The 19,773-nt window shown below is 42.8% G+C and overlaps 1 protein-coding gene across 1 annotated transcript in view; it reads right to left on the reverse strand.

The window, feature by feature from the left end:
• The window catches only part of LAMTOR3 (late endosomal/lysosomal adaptor, MAPK and MTOR activator 3), a 36,221-nt gene that overhangs the window by 15,706 nt on the left and 742 nt on the right, over positions 1-19,773 (reverse strand). The window contains exons 2-5 of the mRNA XM_078651422.1: positions 15,231-15,273; positions 9,844-9,878; positions 6,592-6,650; positions 1,390-1,523 (exon numbers count right to left, since the gene is read on the reverse strand). Coding sequence (XP_078507548.1) covers positions 1,390-1,523; positions 6,592-6,650; positions 9,844-9,878; positions 15,231-15,239 — 237 coding nt within the window. The 5' untranslated portion in view covers positions 15,240-15,273. The remainder of the gene's footprint in view (positions 1-1,389; positions 1,524-6,591; positions 6,651-9,843; positions 9,879-15,230; positions 15,274-19,773) is intronic.

The raw sequence follows: 19,773 nt of genomic DNA on the forward strand, positions 1-19,773 counted from the left end.
GTTAAGTGCTACAATGGGGTGGTTGGTTTCAAGTAAGGAGAATTGTGGACCTATAACTTGGGCAGGCCACACACTAATAACCCAATTTCCTACAGTATGACGGCAGGCTCACTTAATTTCCTTACAAGCAAAGCCAAGAGCCGCCCGCTTGTCAGGTCCACTTTATCTGCTGCATAATTCTGGTGGTTTGATGCCAGGATCAGCCTGCACGCCAGTAAAGGGCAGAAGTCACAATGGTGCAAAAGAGTTCCATGCCTACTGCATCAGCACCTTGCAGGTCCGCCACATTGTCGCCACCACTTACAGCCATTCTGGGTCACCAACTGCTCACCTTTTCTTCAAGGCCTGCATGAATGCCGCATCCACCACGCTGCCATTAGCGAGTCAATCGGCTTAAAGCGCGAAGAGTGATGCGAGGATAGCATAAGCAGCACTGCCCACAGATCACAGGGCTCTGGGATCCTCGGACGATCAAGCCCACAAGGTAAGGGGTACTCTGTGTGTCACTATTTGCTGCCGCCTCCTCCAAATCCTCCATCTCAGAGTCCAACATGGCAGCAGCACCCTCACCAACAGCTAACCACAACTTACCCCTCTCCACCATGCAAGGCTCACAAGATGGCTCAAGGTTGTTCAAAGGTCTAACTGCAGAGTAGCCATAGTAGTGAAACACAGACATGGGCAGATTTCATATCTGCACTTTTCTCTGCTCATGCCACCAATCTCACTTTTTCCCCCTTAAGTCAAAGCAGAGTATATGGTGAGAACATGGAGCTCTCTTAGCTGAGAAAAATCACCCCTCTTCTCTCTCACACTAACCACACAGCCGAACTGAGCAGACTCTTTCCCTGCCATGACTCAACTACTGTAGTATCCTGCATCCTTGCTGCCACAAAAAACTCACTGCTGGGCTCTAAATACTTCAGAACGAGGTAATTAGAATGTGTATATACATTTGCAAGCAAACCATATCATGCCTGTCCAGAAAGCACTCTACTTGCTCCTTGTAGATGCCAGGATTATACGTTGCACAGAGATACATCACTGGACATGCAGGGACTCAGACTCAGAAAACCCTTGAAACTGAACTACTCAGACTAGCCTGTGACTGAGCAACTAAGCAAAGGATTTTGGAAACTGTTTACTGGCCTTGCCTGAGCGGACACCAAACCTCACCTCTTAGCAGCAAACTGTTTTCCCCTACTATCAAGCTCAATGAAGTACCCAAAAGTTAACAAGCAGTGCTTTATAGATCCCCTTGATGAATATATTCTGACAGGCTGTGCATAAAAAACTATTGAAGTGTTCCATTAAAATGAACTTTCTTAATTATCACAGAAAATGCACACAAAATAAGGAGCGGTGATTGTTATTTAGATGACCTCTTACCTGATATGTGTTGTAGTAACAGATGATGCTCTTGTTTTTGGAAAGACCCAGTTTGCTGCCCTGATCGGTTGCTAGAGCAAAGGTAGACAAGAAACCAGGCCTCAATGCATGTTCCGGAGCACTGTCATTGGCCACTGTAAAGATAAATATCATGCAATATAGTTTAAGATCTGTGAGCAAATACAATCAATAACAGAAAATAGTTTGAAAGAGAGAGAAAATGAGTTGAGAAAAGACACGACAGACATTGGCAAGTTTGTAAAGTAGAGGTCCGAGAAACTGGTAAAAGAATAGTTGAGACTGAACAGAAAGGGCAAGACTTCAGAATAAGCTAGATCTCCCTAACCTAAGATTTAGAGAAGCAGCATCTAAATTGATCATATGGGGGCATGGGTGTGTAGGAGAGGGCTGTCTATAATTCCCCAATCTCCTAGAAAGGTCATGCCAAAGCTGGGCCCAGTTCCACTCAGGGACGAGGATTCAGGTTAAAGCAGGACAGACAACTGGCCAAATTGCTGGGGCTCACTTCAAAACTGAGAACACTCTGACCAGGATTCACAAACTGCAACATTGCAGTATGTTTTGTACTACTACAGTGGAACTCCAAAACTTACTAAAAAAAGTGCTATTCACAAACTGAGTAATTGTACAGAGGATCACAGCCCCAAATGTGCTCAAATCATCTTCGATTGTACAGTACGGTTCCAGCCAGGAACCGCAGAGGGAGAAACTGCTGCCTGTCAAAAATCAAGGCTCACAAATCGGTCTGTGCAGTCTTCCTCTTCTGGTAGACCAGATCAGGGTGGTGTCCCAGATCAGGGCCATGCTGCTCTTTGCTTCTCCTCGACAGCCACTACTCCTGGAAGGTTAGCAGGCTCCTTCCCTCTCTCAGTACGCAGAGTGGCTTCTAGGTGCTTCAGGAGAGGTGAACATCTTACAGCAGACTTGGGTGACATTCACTGACCTCCAGGAAGTTAGCGGTCAAGCAGACAAAAGCGCTGGTTGCACAGGAGGCATCCAAGTGCTCTGCTGAGCACTACCTTCTTTGGTCATGGATAACTTGGAACTGGAAAAACAAGTGGGTCAGTGGCTCCCACTTTTATAGAATAACAGAAAAAAGGAAATGCTGATCCACCATCTGCACTTTCAGAACTGGTTTAAGGTGGCTCTCCTTTCAAGTGTACTTTGCAGGTGGCTCTACAGATAAAGCTGGTGTGTAGAGAGTGATGGTTTGCACAGCAGGGTGGTCTCCAGCCTGAAGCACCCACAAAAGGCACAAGGGCGTGCAAGGTTTCTGTACTTGGTTGTCATCAGACGACTGAAGAGTGTGATCAGGGTAATAGAAGACTAGGCATCACCTAAGGGGTCCCCTTCAGCTTGCACAATATCTGCAGTCCGACCCTTGACCTCCACCACATTTCAAATGGCAGTTCTTCAGGAAGACAAATCATCAGCTCCTTGCTCAGCAAAAACTCTAATGAATTTAAGGAGCCTGGTCTCTTCCCTTGCTGCAGTGTCTAGGTCTCCTCTCTCCAGCTTCAGGTAGCAATATACTTTCACTGCATGGAAAAACAACCTCGCCTAAATTATGTGCAGCAAGACATCATTGAAGCATTCAAAATGGATCCCACAGGCCTCCATTATTCTAGCTCACTTACGCACACCATGCATGTACCACAGAGGCCACATATATACAATACACATACTTGGGATGATAGCACTAGGGTCTGGGGAAGCACATAGAAGAGGAACTTTATACTGGGCTTGTTCACCTCCACTCAAGTGACACATATTAATCGTTCCAAACGCCACTATGGATTCACAAAACATGGTAAGCTGCCACCACTGCTCTAAGTGCCAAAGCAATTGTTGGTTCAACAAGGGCATGTTTGTTGCACCCCTCTAGATCACAGTACTTTTACAGAAACCTTACTTGTGATAAGGGAAAGGCCTAAGGCTCTGCACGCGCAGTTGATTAGTGAGAGGGTAGGGCCAAAATTGAAACCAGGATACCGGGTGCACCCAGTCGGGGACTCTGGAAAGGAAACATGTCTGGACACCATGCAGAGGGCAGTCCTATGCCAACAGGAGGGATGGGCTCGCTCAAAAGAGGTTTCCAAATTTGAGTGCTGGAGACTAACATGGCTTTCTAGTATCATGATAGAAAGACAATGTTCGACGTGATCAGTAGTGAGGGAACATATTTTGCTTAAATTTTATCAACAATTTGTCAATACTTGGCTTGAACAGCTGAGGGGGGAATCCCTCCCCTGATCACATCACAATTAGGCTTTCAGCCACCAGTGGACAGATTTAAAATTGGGAAAAATTGCAAGTATACGGAATCAAAACTAAGCTCATTTCTACACCACACGGTTCCCCAAAAAGGAAAGAAAACAGCTATGTGGAGGGCTCTGTATAACCGACAGAAAGGTCATGATTCAAAGTGATACGTGGTTTGATTGCAGCAGTGTCATTAAAGCTGCTCCATCAGGTTCTCACATTTTGAGCATTCCATATTGCAATATGGGACAATTTTTCACAGCCCAATAGAACATCAACAAAATTATATTGCAGCTTCTTATCCCCTTCTTAAGACATTTCCAAAAATGTATAATTTTTCATGTGCAGTTGTAAGAAAAGATTCTAGGTTAGCAGCAACACACACTATCCTCCTGCAGCAAATGTTCCTCAAGATTTCACCTCAAAATCAAGGCAGCAGCAGAAGCGGTGACCATGCTAATGGAGACAAAGGAATAATAACACCAGTAATTGGGGTTTGTTTGTCTTTTCTTTGGGGTAGACTCTAAAGATGATGTGATGCCAAGAATTCTGCAAAGTCAAAAGCTTCTTTCAAAATTTGTATTTCTCACCTTACAGCCTACTTCTCCCCAACTGAACTATGGTGGGGAATGGGAAATCCGGTCCTGAAAGGTACTGCATGTACAGATGAGATAAGGAACTTTTAAGTACCTCTATTTAATTAGGAGTGTTTTATGGTCAAAACACTGAATGTAAAAGGAAATTTATTGTGTTGAACGTTGCACAAAAATGTGTCAATAGTTAACACCACCTAAAGGTTTTTATGAAAGATACCATAAATCAACACGGCTAGATTAGATGTTTGAATAGCTGGCCAGTCTGAGAAGGAAAAACAGCTGGTCTAAAACAATTTCGATATGAAGGGAGGACTCTGGCAGCTCCGATATTAAAACAGAAGGTGAAATAGGTGGGAAGTAAAGACTAGAGGCCGAATAACAGAAAGTGCACCAATGCCAACCGGCACGTATACCCGCTATGTGCGCTCCTGGGGCACTTTGGTATTACATAAGGGGCCGCAAATGCTTGTGCGGACCCTTCTGAAATACAGATAGCGCTGGCACACATGTAGCACCAGCACTATCTCAAGAGGGTGTTCCCTCATTTGCATGGGAGCTTGGCCCCTCTTTACTACTGCGCCTGCAACATATTAGGGACGCAGGCGCAAAGGCAAAGAAGCGGTCAGAAGGCACACTGAAAGTGTATTACAAAAAGGTGGCGCAGTCGGTGCGCCCCCTGAAGGCAGCTCTCTGGAGGTGGGTGGAAGGGGGGTGGGGGGGGAGGTGTTGGGGGGTTCTATGGAGACATCCCCTTACAGGCAGGTGCAATAACTCACTCCACCTGCCTGCAAAGGGACCTCTAATCCCTCTTTAAAGTGCTGTTGGGATGACTCCTGCACAGTGAAACACTGGGAGGCTTTGGAGCGGACACTCCGCATTTCACTTGAATGCACTGCCCCCAGGGCAGCACTTGTTTGTGGCTGCCCTGGGGGCAGCGCATTCACTGTAATAGAGCCCACTTTGTTTGTTTGTGCATGGCACACTTATTTAAAGTTTGCACGGTGACACAAACAGGAAAAGTGCGCCCTATGTTTAATAGGATTCAAAAAGTGGGGGTGGTGATGGACAGAGTATCTGAATTAAACAGAACACTCGTACCGAGTCAAAAGATCAGGGCTTGATCCATCACCGTTTTTTAGCTCACTGCACCATCCCAGCTCAGAAACCGGCTATATGCAAACTAGTCTGTCTCTGGCCCAGTGAATCATGGGAACAGGGCAGACCAAACTACCAAGCCAATTCTTTACTGGAAAGGAAACAAGCTTCCGGGGACCGGTTTCTGGCATTGCAGCCGTCTTCGGCCCGGCTTGCTTGAATCCTGATGGTGCAGTGAGCAAGGGACTCACATCTGAGTATTCCCTGCCACACTTGTGGTGGCTAAAACGATTCAAAAAGTGGGGGTGGTGATGGACAGAGTATCTGAATTAAACAGAACACTCGTACCCAGTCAAAAGATCAGGGCTTGATCCATCACCGTTTTTTTAGCTCACTGCACCATCGCAGCTCAGAACCCGGCTATATGCAAACTAGTCTGTCTCTGGCCCAGTGCATCATGGGAACAGGGCAGACCAAACTACCAAGCCAATTCTTTACTGGAAAGGAAACAAGCTTCCGGGGACCGGTTTCTGGCATTGCAGCCGTCTTCGGCCCGGCTTGCTTGAATCCTGATTCTGATCTGTTGACTGGGTAGGAGTGTTCTGATTAACTCAGATACTCTGTCCATCACCACCCCCTTTTTGAAATTATTTTGGCCACCATAAGTGTGGAAGGGTATGCTCAGACATGAGTCCCTTGCTCACTGCACCATCAGGATTCAAGCAAGCCGGGCCGAAGACGGCTGTAATGCCAGAAACCGGTCCCCGGAAGCTTGTTTCCTTTCCAGTAAAGAATTGGCTTGGTAGTTTGGTCTGCCCTGTTCCCATGATGCACTGGGCCAGGGACAGACTAATTTGCATGTAGCCAGGTTCTGAACTGGGATGGTGCAGTGAGCTAAAAAACGGTGATGGATCAAGCCCTGATCTGTTGACTGGGTAGGAGTGTTCTGATTAACTCAGATACTCTGTCCATCACCACCCCCTTTTTGAAATTATGTATAATAGGGCCCCAGAATGGTAGAGATAGTTAAACTGAACGTAATAGCCAGAATACGATAAATGTTACACGAAAAAGTTTGTTTTTAAGTCTAGCAAACAAAAGTTAATTTTCAAATAGAGATGTCAGAATAAAAGGGCGCATACAGAGCAAACTGGGTCAACAGACTGTGCATGTGGTCAAACAATTTGCATCGCGCAGATATAATCACTCCAGAGGGAGACTGGAATACCTTTGATGACAGGAACACCATCTCTGTCGGACACAATAACAGCATGAAGACCGTCGACACTGGAAAATAAAGAGTAACGTTAGAAGAGGAAATAATGTCGTAATTCCACATAACTAAATAACTACATAACATGGAGCTTCACATATAAAGGTGCAGGGACGCACGTCGGGGTAGAGTCAAATTAAACATGCGAAAGACTCTCTCAACGGTGTTTAGGTCTTCTATATACCAGGTCGTGTCCAAGGGGGTGTGCCTGCACCACTATCAAACGCTCGTCTTGTGTACCCTGTGATGTAAAAGCACATGCAATTTTGTACTGAGAGCACCAGCACTTATTTTATATAGTTTTCATGTTGATGATGGGGGTGGGGGGGTGAGGGGATAGTACCAGCACTTCTCGGAGAGGGGGTGCTTTACTATCTCTGGGAGAATACTGGGACTTCTCAATAGGAGGCAGAAACTCTAGGATTGGAGAGTCAGTCATGTTTTACATTAACAAAATGCAGAGGGGCAGGTGTATATCATACAGACCTTTTCAGTCTGTGTAAACTAAGTTAAGAAAAGTTAATGTGTGCTCCGTACCTGCCAACCTGTCCCCCCCTTCTGTAAGGCAGATGTCAGACGTTTGGAAGGTGAGCTCATGAAGTCAGCAAAGGCAAATACATTTTAGGAGAGTGATGCAGGTTTCCAAATATGGTGATCCCACGAAAGTCCATGTATATATTTGGCATGTTAAAGAGTCAAAAGGATTGCAAATATATTCAAGGTCTCCAAAGGACCAGAAGTTGGGAATTATGGAATCTGCTCCCCTCGAAAGCTTGATCTCGTCCTTTATGGCACAGCCATCATAAATACAATATTCTTTCTAAAGCAGGCAGTCTTGCAGCAATGGGCTCAAGGAAATGAAGTAAGCATCAAGCACAAAGTCTTTCATCCTAATTAAGGAAGATATGGGGGCAGATGCAAGGGCAGGGGAGTTCCACATTTCTTCTTCCTTGGTATGCAAGATGCATATATGAACATGCAGCTGTCACAAGAGATCCATAGGAGCCTAGGAGATGATTCGGGGTGCTGTGGGGGTCATAGTAGTGTACATTTTTAGAGGTTACACCAACTACTTTCAAATGGAGTTGTGCTTGGGTGGGCCGAAGTGCAATATGTGATGGGCACTGAAAATATGTCTCACTGAGGTGATGGGCAAGCCAAAAGGCAACAATATGGGCAATTCTCCAAAATGTAATCTTCATTTCAATTATATCTGACAACATAACAACATAAGCCCCCCCCCCCTCCTCCGCAGTACCTTGTACAGAGTGGAAGGCTCTCCTTCCACCTCAAACAATTCAAAGCTAAAATGGCACGTAGGTGCATTTGTTGATTTGGAATACAAATATAATATCAATCCACAGGAAAATTACTATTGTGCTTCAATACATGAATGAGAATGCTCTTAGCCATTTTAACCGGTTCTCTGCTAAAAGAGAAGAAATCAAAAAAAGAAACTGTTCCAGTAGGCACAGACTCACGCAGACGAAACAGCACTGTTAGCTCACGAATGCAGCAGCACTAAAATCTATTAAGACCTCTAATAGGTTGTGTCCTTCATGAAGGAGTGTAATTCTTGGCTTCAGACGACATTCGGCCTTCAACTTTGGGGCTAATTATGATGTTGGTGGGTCAGACACCAAGTGACCCACCGACATCTCACACAGCGGTCCACCCGCCGCATTATGATGCAGGGGCATCAGGCGGAGGGACCATCCGCGGCGCTTACGAAGGTCTCAAGGAGCCAGTCGGTCCATCGGAAGACATCCATAATACACAATGACGGCGGAGCCAGCCTCGGCTCCGCCATTGGGATTATGATGGCACTTTCTGACAACAGTTCCATGTCGGCCATGGAATTGCTGTCTGAAAGTGGCAACGACTGCCACTTCTGGAGGTCCGCCTTGGCATGCTTCACCAGTGGAGTGACATTAAGGGCCCAGCTGAGCTAGAGCAGCAAGGCCACCCAGATACTTGAATGATTGACGACGTAGAGGTATTTCGGATTGCCAGTCAAAGCATTCCCGAGAGAGATGAAGGAGAACCAGGACAGCTTTGTTGGGGTTCAAACGGAGGACAGAGGCCTGTTCAAAGGACTGCAAGATACGAAGACAATGGGGGCCAGACCGGGCGGGTCTGCCAATTAGATGAGGACGTCGTCTGCGTAGAGGGCGATTTTATCCGGTTCGGCGCTTGGCCATTCCCATCCCCGCACCTGATCGCAAGACTGCATCAAGGACGCCAAAGGCTCCATCACGAAGGCAAAAAGCAGGGGGGGGAAGGGGACAGCCATACCCTCTACCTTATTTTTTAAACAATTGTCATGGTAGGAGGACCCTTACAAAGCCTCCCAGAAAAAGTTGTGCTTGGCTCGCTTGTTGGAATTACTGGGAGGTACTACACCCTGGCACTGTGCCCGATTCTCTCCTGGCAAATGCAAAGCCATCCTTCAACCCACTTTACGGCCTCATTGTTGAAGTCGCCAGTGCCACCATTTTGTGATCAACTTAACTGTTCAAAGTGTCTTGAGTTTGTAATAATACGCAGACTTTTAAATGACGAGTTACACTTTGGTGTCCGGTAATAAATCTAAAAAGTCACCATGCTACTCACTGATAAGTCTGTTGAAAAATTCAGGAACTGTACATGAGACTTGCTTTTCCAGAAGGACGTCGCAGCAATGCTATTGTGTGTGTTTTAGCCCAATTTTAATTCTCCAAGTTGATTATGCAAAAATCATATTATTGGCATCAAAAGAAAGCCAACATTTCTTGTAAATATGTATGGTCTCGTAACTCGAAAGATAACCTCTCTCCGTAAAAAATGTTTTACAACACACAGATACAGATTTCAGTATTAAATGGATGTAATTATGAAACCCACAATGCAGAACAAGTGTTCCTAATGTGTTGAGAAGCACACCTCATTCTAAACAAGGACTGGGGGAGAAAGGAACAATTTATTTTCCTAGCTTTGTGAAGAATCAGTTTAGAAACCTACACAGCGAGGGGCCTTTTTAATTTTTAACCATTCATGAAAGGAAGAGCATTGTTATTTAACACCTGCTGATTCACTATACCCAGCACATTCTAGCACAGTCAGTACCCTATGTATAAGAAGTTTGTCAAATTACTACCGAGCTATTATGATCATTTGGCAGGCGATGTGTTCACGTGCACTACTTAAAAATAGGAAAATGATACTCACCTTGGTAACTTCTTGTAAAGGAACCGCTTCAAGTCCTGCGACAGAGAGATACAAAATACAAGACATAATTAATACCTAGTGACATAATGCATTACCCTATTCATTTATCACTCTACTTCATTAGGAAGATTCATTTTCCACTTCAGGTTTGTGTGCTTCCTGTTTAAAAGGAAGAAATAAAACGATAAGCAAGCCCTCCAAACGTTTTATATGTCTCGCTGAGCCAGCGCTTGTAAACAAAAAAAAAAGTAAGCCTAATAAGGAGTAAAGGCTGTGATACCCCTACTGAGATTCAAACAGAACCATGCAGTTTAACACAAATTCACACAGAGTGTGTATTACTGGAACGTATAGCCACAAATATATGCTAAAACCTACATATTTTCACATGCTCATCGTGAGCATTAGGCCCGATGGATACAACATTTGCTTAATGCGGAAATGTTGTGATCATTAGGTCAGAAGTTTGAATCCGGCAGGGTATAGTCAGCCATCCATTCTTCTGAGGTTGGTAAATTGAATACCATTAGATTGCGGAGTAGTAACATCTGCTTTGCCCAGTGCTTAGAAGCAGCAGAAATGTAATATGAAGTATTAAATAAAATAACACCGCAGCATATATTTACAGTACCAGATGTCGAAACGCAAAATGTCTTTTGTGTTTACATTTAAATAGTGTTGACGGTTCTGGAAGGCCTCATAGCACTAGGAAATAATACATACAACAAGACTTCTGTAATAATTTCAAAATACATTTATTTACATTTTCTTGGGATGTCAAAATCCTTACACGATGTTATCAGCCTCATCACTTTCCGTTAGTTAAACAGTGATGCCGCTAGTGCTCATCTATTGGTACAGGTGTAAGGTAACAAAGCTCCTGCTGCTTTTTGAACACTGATAGGAGATCAGTCGCTTTTACACCGAATTGCAAACTCCCATAACATATTACTACTTTGAATGAGGGGCGAACGATTAGGAAGGGGTGTGGCATCAGCAATTTAAAAAGTAAATGTTACAAAGTGACCAGGGTGCCTGTAGCTGGAAACGACTTTATGAATGGTGGAGCAGCAACATTTTAACCAAGCAATCTGACCAGAAACCTCAGCCGAGTAAGCGGTGAGGCAGACATTGAGGATATTTTGTATTATTGTGACCCAGTCCCTTTCACTAATCAGTGTGCCATGTCCTCTGCCCATTTATCCCCCACTTTCTGCAAAGAAGGGGTTTGGCCCAACAGGGTGTAGGGGAGAAGGTAGGGCCTATTAACGAGGAAAAACAACTTGTGTACCCTCTCAACCAATTTTCAGAAAATGTTACTTATATGAGGAAATAAACGATAATGAATGCGTTTATCCCAGCCATCGATTTCGGCTGATTAATTTTAATTATTTTTAGATACTGTATTAAATTCCAAAAAAGAACACATAATCTACTAAACAGACAATCTCATTCTGTACAATCTCAAACAAACAATACAACAAACATTTCAAAAAACAATTATTTACAATAATCACAAAAAAGCAAGTGAAATGACGATAATTCACAAAGATAACCACAAATAAACAGTTGTGACATGTGACTGAAAATCACATTCTCGCATTTAAACAACACATCATATTCCCAAAGTAAACTGATGAATTATTGCAAAAGACTTCTTTTATGCAAAAACGATGTTAAATATAGTTGCCAAACTATGTTTAATATAGTTGCCGACGCGTTTCGAGTCCTGGTTTTTTGTATTGCCGGACTCTCATCAGGGCTGGATGAGTCTTTTGATACCAACCAACTGTTTATAGTGAAAAAAACAACAAAAAAATTAATTGTAATGCGCTTCCCATTTTGTCTAAAAACTGATGTCGTGTTTATCTGAACAAAAGCCAACATACCTGGCCAAAACCAGCGCAATTTAGGGGCTTGTGGTGTAATTTCATGCAGTGCTCGTCACTCTGCAACAAAATAGCAGAGACTGAATAGTCTTATAAACAAAGTAACGTAAACTTGTGTTACTGTATCTCAAGAAAAAGGGTTACCTTGAAAGTGCTCTTGTGGGGCGTAAAGTTTTTAAGACATTCACGTTCTGTGTCCCAGGTCACGGTGCTTGGGGTCATAAAATCTAAATGGGTGAAAACGGTTCAGAATACCCATTAGAAACTTGTCCCCTTTATTTTGGACGACGCGAACAAGCGTTCGAGTTTATTGTACTTACACTAGGGTCGATTTCAGTTCGGGCAGCACGCCACGACTTTTTAGTGTTCAAATCTGTTCCAATTCTAGTTCTGGAAAGGAGAACAGATACAATACATTAGCGGTTGAACACAACCGCATGTTTTAAAGATTATGTGTATGCGCGGACCGGATAAGGGCACAGAGTCACGCTTACCTTTTGTGCAAGCCTCATGGTCGTTTAAAGTGAATCACTCGTAATCAGTAAGAGCGAGAGCTTGCCGCCATTCTCCAAACGTCTTTACCGAGTTGGAAAGAACACGTGGTGTAGGGAGGACTGTGTAGCCAAGAAGAAAAGGAGATAGAGGATCTCCTTAAAGCAATTTCTGAAAATCCAACTATATCGGATGCCAAAGCATTAATCGAAAAGGTAGAAAAGGAGATCGTTTCCTTTAAAGATCACACAATTAATGTTAAAACCACACAGTTTGAGAGAGATTCTAAAGCATTCAAAATAGAGCAGGTTTACCCGTTCCTCAAGGAAGACTATTATACAACAACAGATTCCAGGCGAGCCCTAACCTCCTTCCAAGGGCGTTCAAGAAACCGATTTATTGGTTTCTCTGACACTTCTTCTTCCGATTCTTCCCCTGATTCCCGCCCTGGGCAATCAAACAAACAAGGGAATCCTAATCAGCCTTTTTTAGGCCGGGGACAACAAACCCGGGTCCGGTTCAAACAACCCTGGGTGATGCGGACGAGGAACAGACAGTACAACAATTAGAGCACTCTACTATAGTGAATCTCTCTGACAAACAACTTACAGTGGACGAAATAAGCATCCTTAGTTTGGGTCTTAAATTTGTTCCAACAAGATGCACAGATTTTACCAAAATGAAATTAGAGGCTCTTGAATTCTGCCGTAAGATTAGGCTTAAATCTTACTTTTCTGGAGCAGAAGTTGCTAAAAATCAAGAAATAACTGGCCTTAGAGTGAAGTCTAAATTTACCCCAACAATGAACATACCGAAGCAGATCTGTGCCCTTATCCGGTCCGCGCATACACATAATCTTTAAAACATGCGGTTGTGTTCAACCGCTAATGTATTGTATCTGTTCTCCTTTCCAGAACTAGAATTGGAACAGATTTGAACACTAAAAAGTCGTGGCTTGCTGCCCGAACTGAAATCGACCCTAGTGTAAGTACAATAAACTCGAACGCTTGTTCGCGTCGTCCAAAATAAAGGGGACAAGTTTCTAATGGGTATTCTGAACCGTTTTCACCCATTTAGATTTTATGACCCCAAGCGCCGTGACCTGGGACACAGAACGTGAATGTCTTAAAAACTTTACGCCCCACAAGAGCACTTTCAAGGTAACCCTTTTTCTTGAGATACAGTAACACAAGTTTACGTTACTTTGTTTATAAGACTATTCAGTCACTGCTATTTTGTTGCAGAGTGACGAGCACTGCATGAAATTACACCACAAGCCCCTAAATTGCGCTGGTTTTGGCCAGGTATGTTGGCTTTTGTTCAGATAAACACGACATCAGTTTTTAGACAAAATGGGAAGCGCATTACAATTTATTTTGTTGTTGTTTTTTTTCACTATAAACAGTTGGTTTGTATCAAAAGACTCATCCAGCCCTGATGAGAGTCCGGCAATACAAAAAACCAGGACTCGAAACGCGTCGGCAACTATATTAAACATAGTTTGGCAACTATATTTAACATCGTTTTTGCATAAAAGAAGTCTTTTGCAATAATTCATCAGTTTACTTTGGGAATATGATGTGTTGTTCAAATGCAAGAATGTGATTTTCAGTCACATGTCACAACTGTTTATTTGTGGTTATCTTTGTGAATTATCGTCATTTCACTTGCTTTTTTGTGATTATTGTAAATAATTGCTTTTTGAAATGTTTGTTGTATTGTTTGTTTGAGATTGTACAGAATGAGATTGTCTGTTTAGTAGATTATGTGTTCTTTTTTGGAATTTAATATAGTATCTAAAAATAATTAAAATTAATCAGCCGAAATCGATGGCTGGGATAAACGCATTCATTATCGTTTATTTCCTCATATAAGTAACATTTTCTGAAAATTGGTTGAGAGGGTACACAAGTTGTTTTTCCTCATTTATCCCCCAGCACACAGAGAAGGCACGCTACAGTGCCTAGACAATAAACAAACAAGCATCCCTGGTTTATCAGGGCACGAATAAACTTTTTGGTCGAGCAGCTAACGGCAGGGCTGGGGACAGGCGGTGTTTATTAAAATGTAACCGCTGCTCTGCAAGAAACAATAAAGCGGAAACCGCGTCAGGAAAAGAAAACCGACAGGAAGGGAATGGATGAGAGGGGACAATGGCGCATAGAAGAAGCGTCTGCACGGGGGAACAAACTCAGAGCATATTTAAAACTTATAGCGCTACCCCCATGAAGCGGGCCCGCGCTGAGTTAGAAAAACAGGACAGAAGGGAGCGGGAAAGTGTTTGCAATACCCGCACTGCCTAAATGAAAGTAAACACATTTAAAAAAAAGAAAATTATACCGCAAAGTCCATAAAGCGGGTGCTGCGCTGAAGACGGGAGGGAGCGGCAAAGAGTTTACAATACCCGTGCCGCCCAAAGGAAAGTAAACAAATAAAAAAAACATATCGTAAATACCGCTGTGGCCTAAAGGAAAGTAAACAAATCTACAAAAAAATAAACTATGTGCGGGGAGCCGCAAATAAGAAAAGAAAGGGAGAGGGGTGAACGCCATGCACGAAGAATGCAGCTGCCACCCTGCGCGCCGCTGCTCCTCCCGAAGGCAAAACGCCATGGGAGTGAACATTACAAAAGAGGTGGGACATGCCGCCTTTAGCCATTTGCGTGCTTTCATTATTGAAAGACACACGCAAAAGCCAATCCAAGGTGTGGGAGGAGTCAGACCCACACGAGTAGACACAAGAAGCCACGCAGAGCAGCGCTCGACCTAAAAAAGAGAGATAATAAAAAGTACCTAGAGGACTGTGGGTTGAGAATAGAACTGAAAATATAGTATGGGAGCAGCCCTTTAACTTTACATCTCTACAGAGCATCCCCGTGTGTTCTGTACTTCATTCAAGCACGCAAACATGGTGTGAAGTGTTTGAAAATCAAAACAAAGCATGTCCATCGATGATCTCACCTATAGATTGTGATCATATGATAAAATAACCGAAGACCAAACTTACCTCTGCCATGTTTCAAAAGCTGAATCAAGAGTTGCTATTGAGCCTAGGGAAGAAGAAAATATTTACAATGAACGTGATGCTTGAATGCGAGATTAACTGGTACATCAAAGGGTAGAACTGATGCAGGAGGTCACATTTCACTTCCCATGTGAACTTTGTCAATCCAATAAAACATGCCTGCCTTTCTTTTTCCACCATCATAAATTGGACACTAAAACAGCTTCCCCGTTTACCTTATTTCCTCGCTCTGATCCCGAATTCCGAAGCTCTGCTGCGGGGCACAACTTGTGTTCAAACAATAAACAAATACATAATCAAAATGCTAGCCTCCAAGGCTAACCAGACGTTCTCACCCACTGACACTAAATGGCAAGGGCCTCCTCGTTTTCAACCTCCGCGTTCGAGTCTTGTAGAGTGTTTCAGACATTCTCATTCCCTTTCAAGAGTTCAATATTTCACAGGTAGTCTAACCAATGCCATTAGAACCCACTACCCAGTATAAATATTTGAAACCCTTATTTAATAGATTTGTAGTACTGTATCTCTTCTCAAACTAAAAAGTTTCACCTGTAATTAATGGGATCATTTTAATCTACTATATTTGTATTCTACTGCCAACAGCCATACACCAACTCAAATAGGTATGCCTCAACTACAAAATAAATGTTCTAAGCTCTAGTCACGGGAAATACTTAAGTGGCGCCCAAAAAGAGACATTGGAGCTCAACACTAGCCCCTCAAACCTAGACTCCACCACTCTGGCCACATTTCACATCAACATTAACATTCCTCTACTCCTTCTTCCCAAAGGCCTTCATAAACATTTCCTATCTCTTTACTACACCACATTAAAGCAATTGCTCCTGCCATTCTACTTTTCACCATACTCCAAACTAGGATTATGTCCCACCGCAAAAGACGCACCTTCTTTTTGGCAACTACTTTGAATTAGTTTGTTGTTGCTTCCACGAGTGAAGGGGCGACAGGACACACTATAAATACAAACGACAGATCCTGGCTCTGAATTTTACTTTTTAATGGTTGCAGTTATTGTTCACTCTGAGCCAAAGTCGGTGGAAAAGGTGTGATAGACGCGAGCAGCTGGTTTATCAGAGGCGAAGTCGTTTTTTACCAGTATTCCTCTTGATGAACTGGACTAGTGAGGATACCATTTCCGTTCAAACATTGATGCTCTAGTTTTCCAGAGTTAAGGAACTCCAAACACCTGGGTTGTCTTGGTAAGATAAATGTTCTGACAACTCTGCACTTCATACGTATTCTACATACTGCAAGGAGTAAAGATAGGGATCCCTTTTAGCCCTGACAAATGTCTCTGATCAGTACCAGCATGTATGTGGGTAGAAACATGTCATCTTAGCATAAATGTGTGGGTAATTGTACCTACTTACCAAACTCTGTTTGTTATTAACAGTACCGAAGGTACCCGCAATTAAAAAGGTATGAGCCTGGGTGTACCTTAAGATACTTTTCTGGATCCTTTCCTGTCTAGTAATATTTTGTTAAAAATTCCCTCTTAATAAAGTGGAATCCGCCTTGGTAGTATCATCTTACCAGGGTGGGGTGAGGTCGCTGATGATGAGGCATGCCCCAAATAGTGGATGGGTCATCCTCATCCAATCTAATTGGCACTCTTGGATTAAGGTACATCTGTGCACGATTCTCACGTGGGTTAACTTTCAGAATGTATTTAGAAGGGGCCCGATGTGGGCTTATACAGCTTGACAGCGCATTCTTTTGTGTTTTCCATGAGAGTCTAGTATCCATTTCATTTTAACTAAACAGCACTAAGAATTACATTTAAGGTGAATCATTTTGAAAGATACTATTTTTTTATGCATCCAACACATGTTTTAATGTCAACACTTGTGGTAAGTGCTCCAGAAAATGGAAGTACGGAGTCAAAGCGGGGAAATAAAAGCACTGATTCACAAAAATATGCTCAAACATACAAATAGGAGACTCCTTTGTATGATTTGCACAGATCTATGCATTTCTGCTGATGCACAAAATCTAAAAGGAGTACAGTCATAACCTGTTTGGGAGGGTGGCCTACGAGGCAGGCAGGGGCTCGCCGCGAGGGCTGGGACCATTGAATATACTGTCCGAAAGTCCATCCTACTATAGTTCTACAAACTGGGCAAAGTATGCCCAACAAAGAATTTGAAAGCATAAAGAAGGACATTTGTGAAGCCATTACCCTAGATGGATTTGATATGTCAGCTCAAAGCATCTTAACTACAGATGCCAGCGAGAAGGGAGGATGGCACAGAAGCTACAATAGGATTTGCTTCACATATTCAAATATTTGCTTCTACCACACTTCAGAATTACAATTTAAAAAAAAGCTTCATTTGTACTAATTGATGTATTATGAAACATCTTTTGTCATGTTACAAAAAAAAAACATCCACCAAGCTCTCCTCTTACATGGGTACTCAGCAGGACTGTTACATAAATTCTCTCACTTTGAAGTCAGAAAATGAAAAATAAACCTCAAGCTCCTTGGAAGAGAAACCCTTACATTTGACCTGTCTTTGAATGCACAGTAAGTGTGGCAAGATGAGAACAAGATTTTAAGGCCTATTTACAGAAAGCAAATCTGTGAAAGAATACAGTAAACAACATTTGAGCAACAGGAGGGGTGAACTCAAGCTGGACAGCCTAAAATAAATAAAGCTACCAAACATAAAGCCAGAAAATGTGAGTTACAAACCACAAAGCACATGGTAAGCAACAGAAAATGTCTTTAGCAAACCAGACAGCTGTGCTGTCTGGTAGGCTTTGACCTCAAAGGGAGCTTAATTAAGTAGATTAAATAATAAATAGAAAGGAAGACTGAAACATGGTTGGAAAACAAAATTGTGATGAAAAGATGGTGAAACAATAGAAATTGAGAGGGAAGCTGGGAAAAAAAATAAGATGAGAAGAGAGAATATTCAAGAGAGGAAAAAAGGTGATAGAATGAGTTTCAAGCATCATTTTCATACAAGTCATCCAACCCAGGTGTTTTTATGTCTGGTGATTTCACTAAAATTATATATCCAATATATTTAAATTGCAAGGACGTTCAGCCAGGCCTCTTCTTCCACTGGTCTGTTGTGTCATTTACATTTTAGTCCCACCCACTGCAGCATACAGTGGCCAAAGGGTCAGCGCACTGAAGCCAATTACTAACTTCACGGTAACATCATTATTTTCTTTCAAGAGGAACACATTGTGGGATAACATAGTTCCTTTAGTGTCATCAACTGTTACAGCAAATGTGCAATCTGAGAACAAAAAAAATCTTTGCTATTAGCTATTTTTTTTTACAGACAAGAACCCTGCAGCTGTTGCTGACAGCGTTTTGCAAAAGACATGGTGATGCAAAACTAGCACTGACAAAGCCAGAAGGCCGACGGTCAACTATTTGCTTTGCCAGGTCCGATTTCACACTGCATTCTGTAGCTAGAGTCCCAGGTTTTATAATCTGATAAACATGACTTCAAAGCAGAAAGCAAAAAATAACTCGCCTGCGCTACCCATACATGGTTGTGAAAAACTCAGAGGTTTGGTTCAGAAACATCCATGTAGGAGGGAGGCCAAAATATTCTAACACCATTTTTAACCACTTCGACATCTACATATATGTTTTTACTGAACATATGATGGCAGACATTGACATTTGAAATACTTGATAGCAGAGGTGTGGAGATCCAAAACAACTGTGTGGCTAACTTTGCAAAAAGGGGAGCACGGGCTGCAGGAACAGCTTGTAAAATGCTCTGACACCTTCGGGTAATGTTCGCGCTATATAAAATCGCATTCAATAAAACTAAATAAAAGATGCGATGACTGACACCTCTGTGCCCCTTACCACAGGCAAGACTGAAAATCAGCATCTCCACAGCAAAGAGCACGATTAGGGTCGAAATGTGTGATTCAGAAGAACATTAGTCCAATAAAGTGTGCCATTCAAAACTTCCCAAGAATCAAGGTACCAGTGGTAGGTGGGATGAATGGAAAGACGGGCACTATTATTGCCACCACGTTTGTATCACTGGTGGTCCCGTAATGTTAAAAATGCCACGACCCCAGCAGACTGACCGAGCAATGACTGAAGAATAGCTTTGCAATCAACATAGCCTAAGCGAGGTGATAAACAGGCAGCCTCAAATCGTGGTAGATAGATGTGCTCTAGAAAAAGCCACAAACTGCCTCCATTGTAAAACCCATACAGACAGGGATCGCCAAAACTGCAGGTTATACCTAATAAATTGAAAGCTCAGATGAGTATGCGTCATACCTGCAAGAACTACCAGATAGTACCTCAAAAAGATCTGGCGTTATGGCCAGAGGTACTACGTCTTTGGAACCGAGGAGGTCACGTCCACTCAACATCCTATGATCAGCAAATCACATAAGCTTCCCGTGCCTAAAGGAACAACAAATGTGACCCTGTGTAATATAATGAATGCCCTTGTACAAGCGCTCTAGTCCCTTAGGGTTAAGTTCTGCGCCATAAAACTGAAAAAAACAAACC

This window comes from Lissotriton helveticus, chromosome 7 (genome assembly GCF_964261635.1).
Source record: "Lissotriton helveticus chromosome 7, aLisHel1.1, whole genome shotgun sequence".
In the NCBI taxonomy this organism is placed as follows: Eukaryota; Metazoa; Chordata; class Amphibia; order Caudata; family Salamandridae; genus Lissotriton; species Lissotriton helveticus.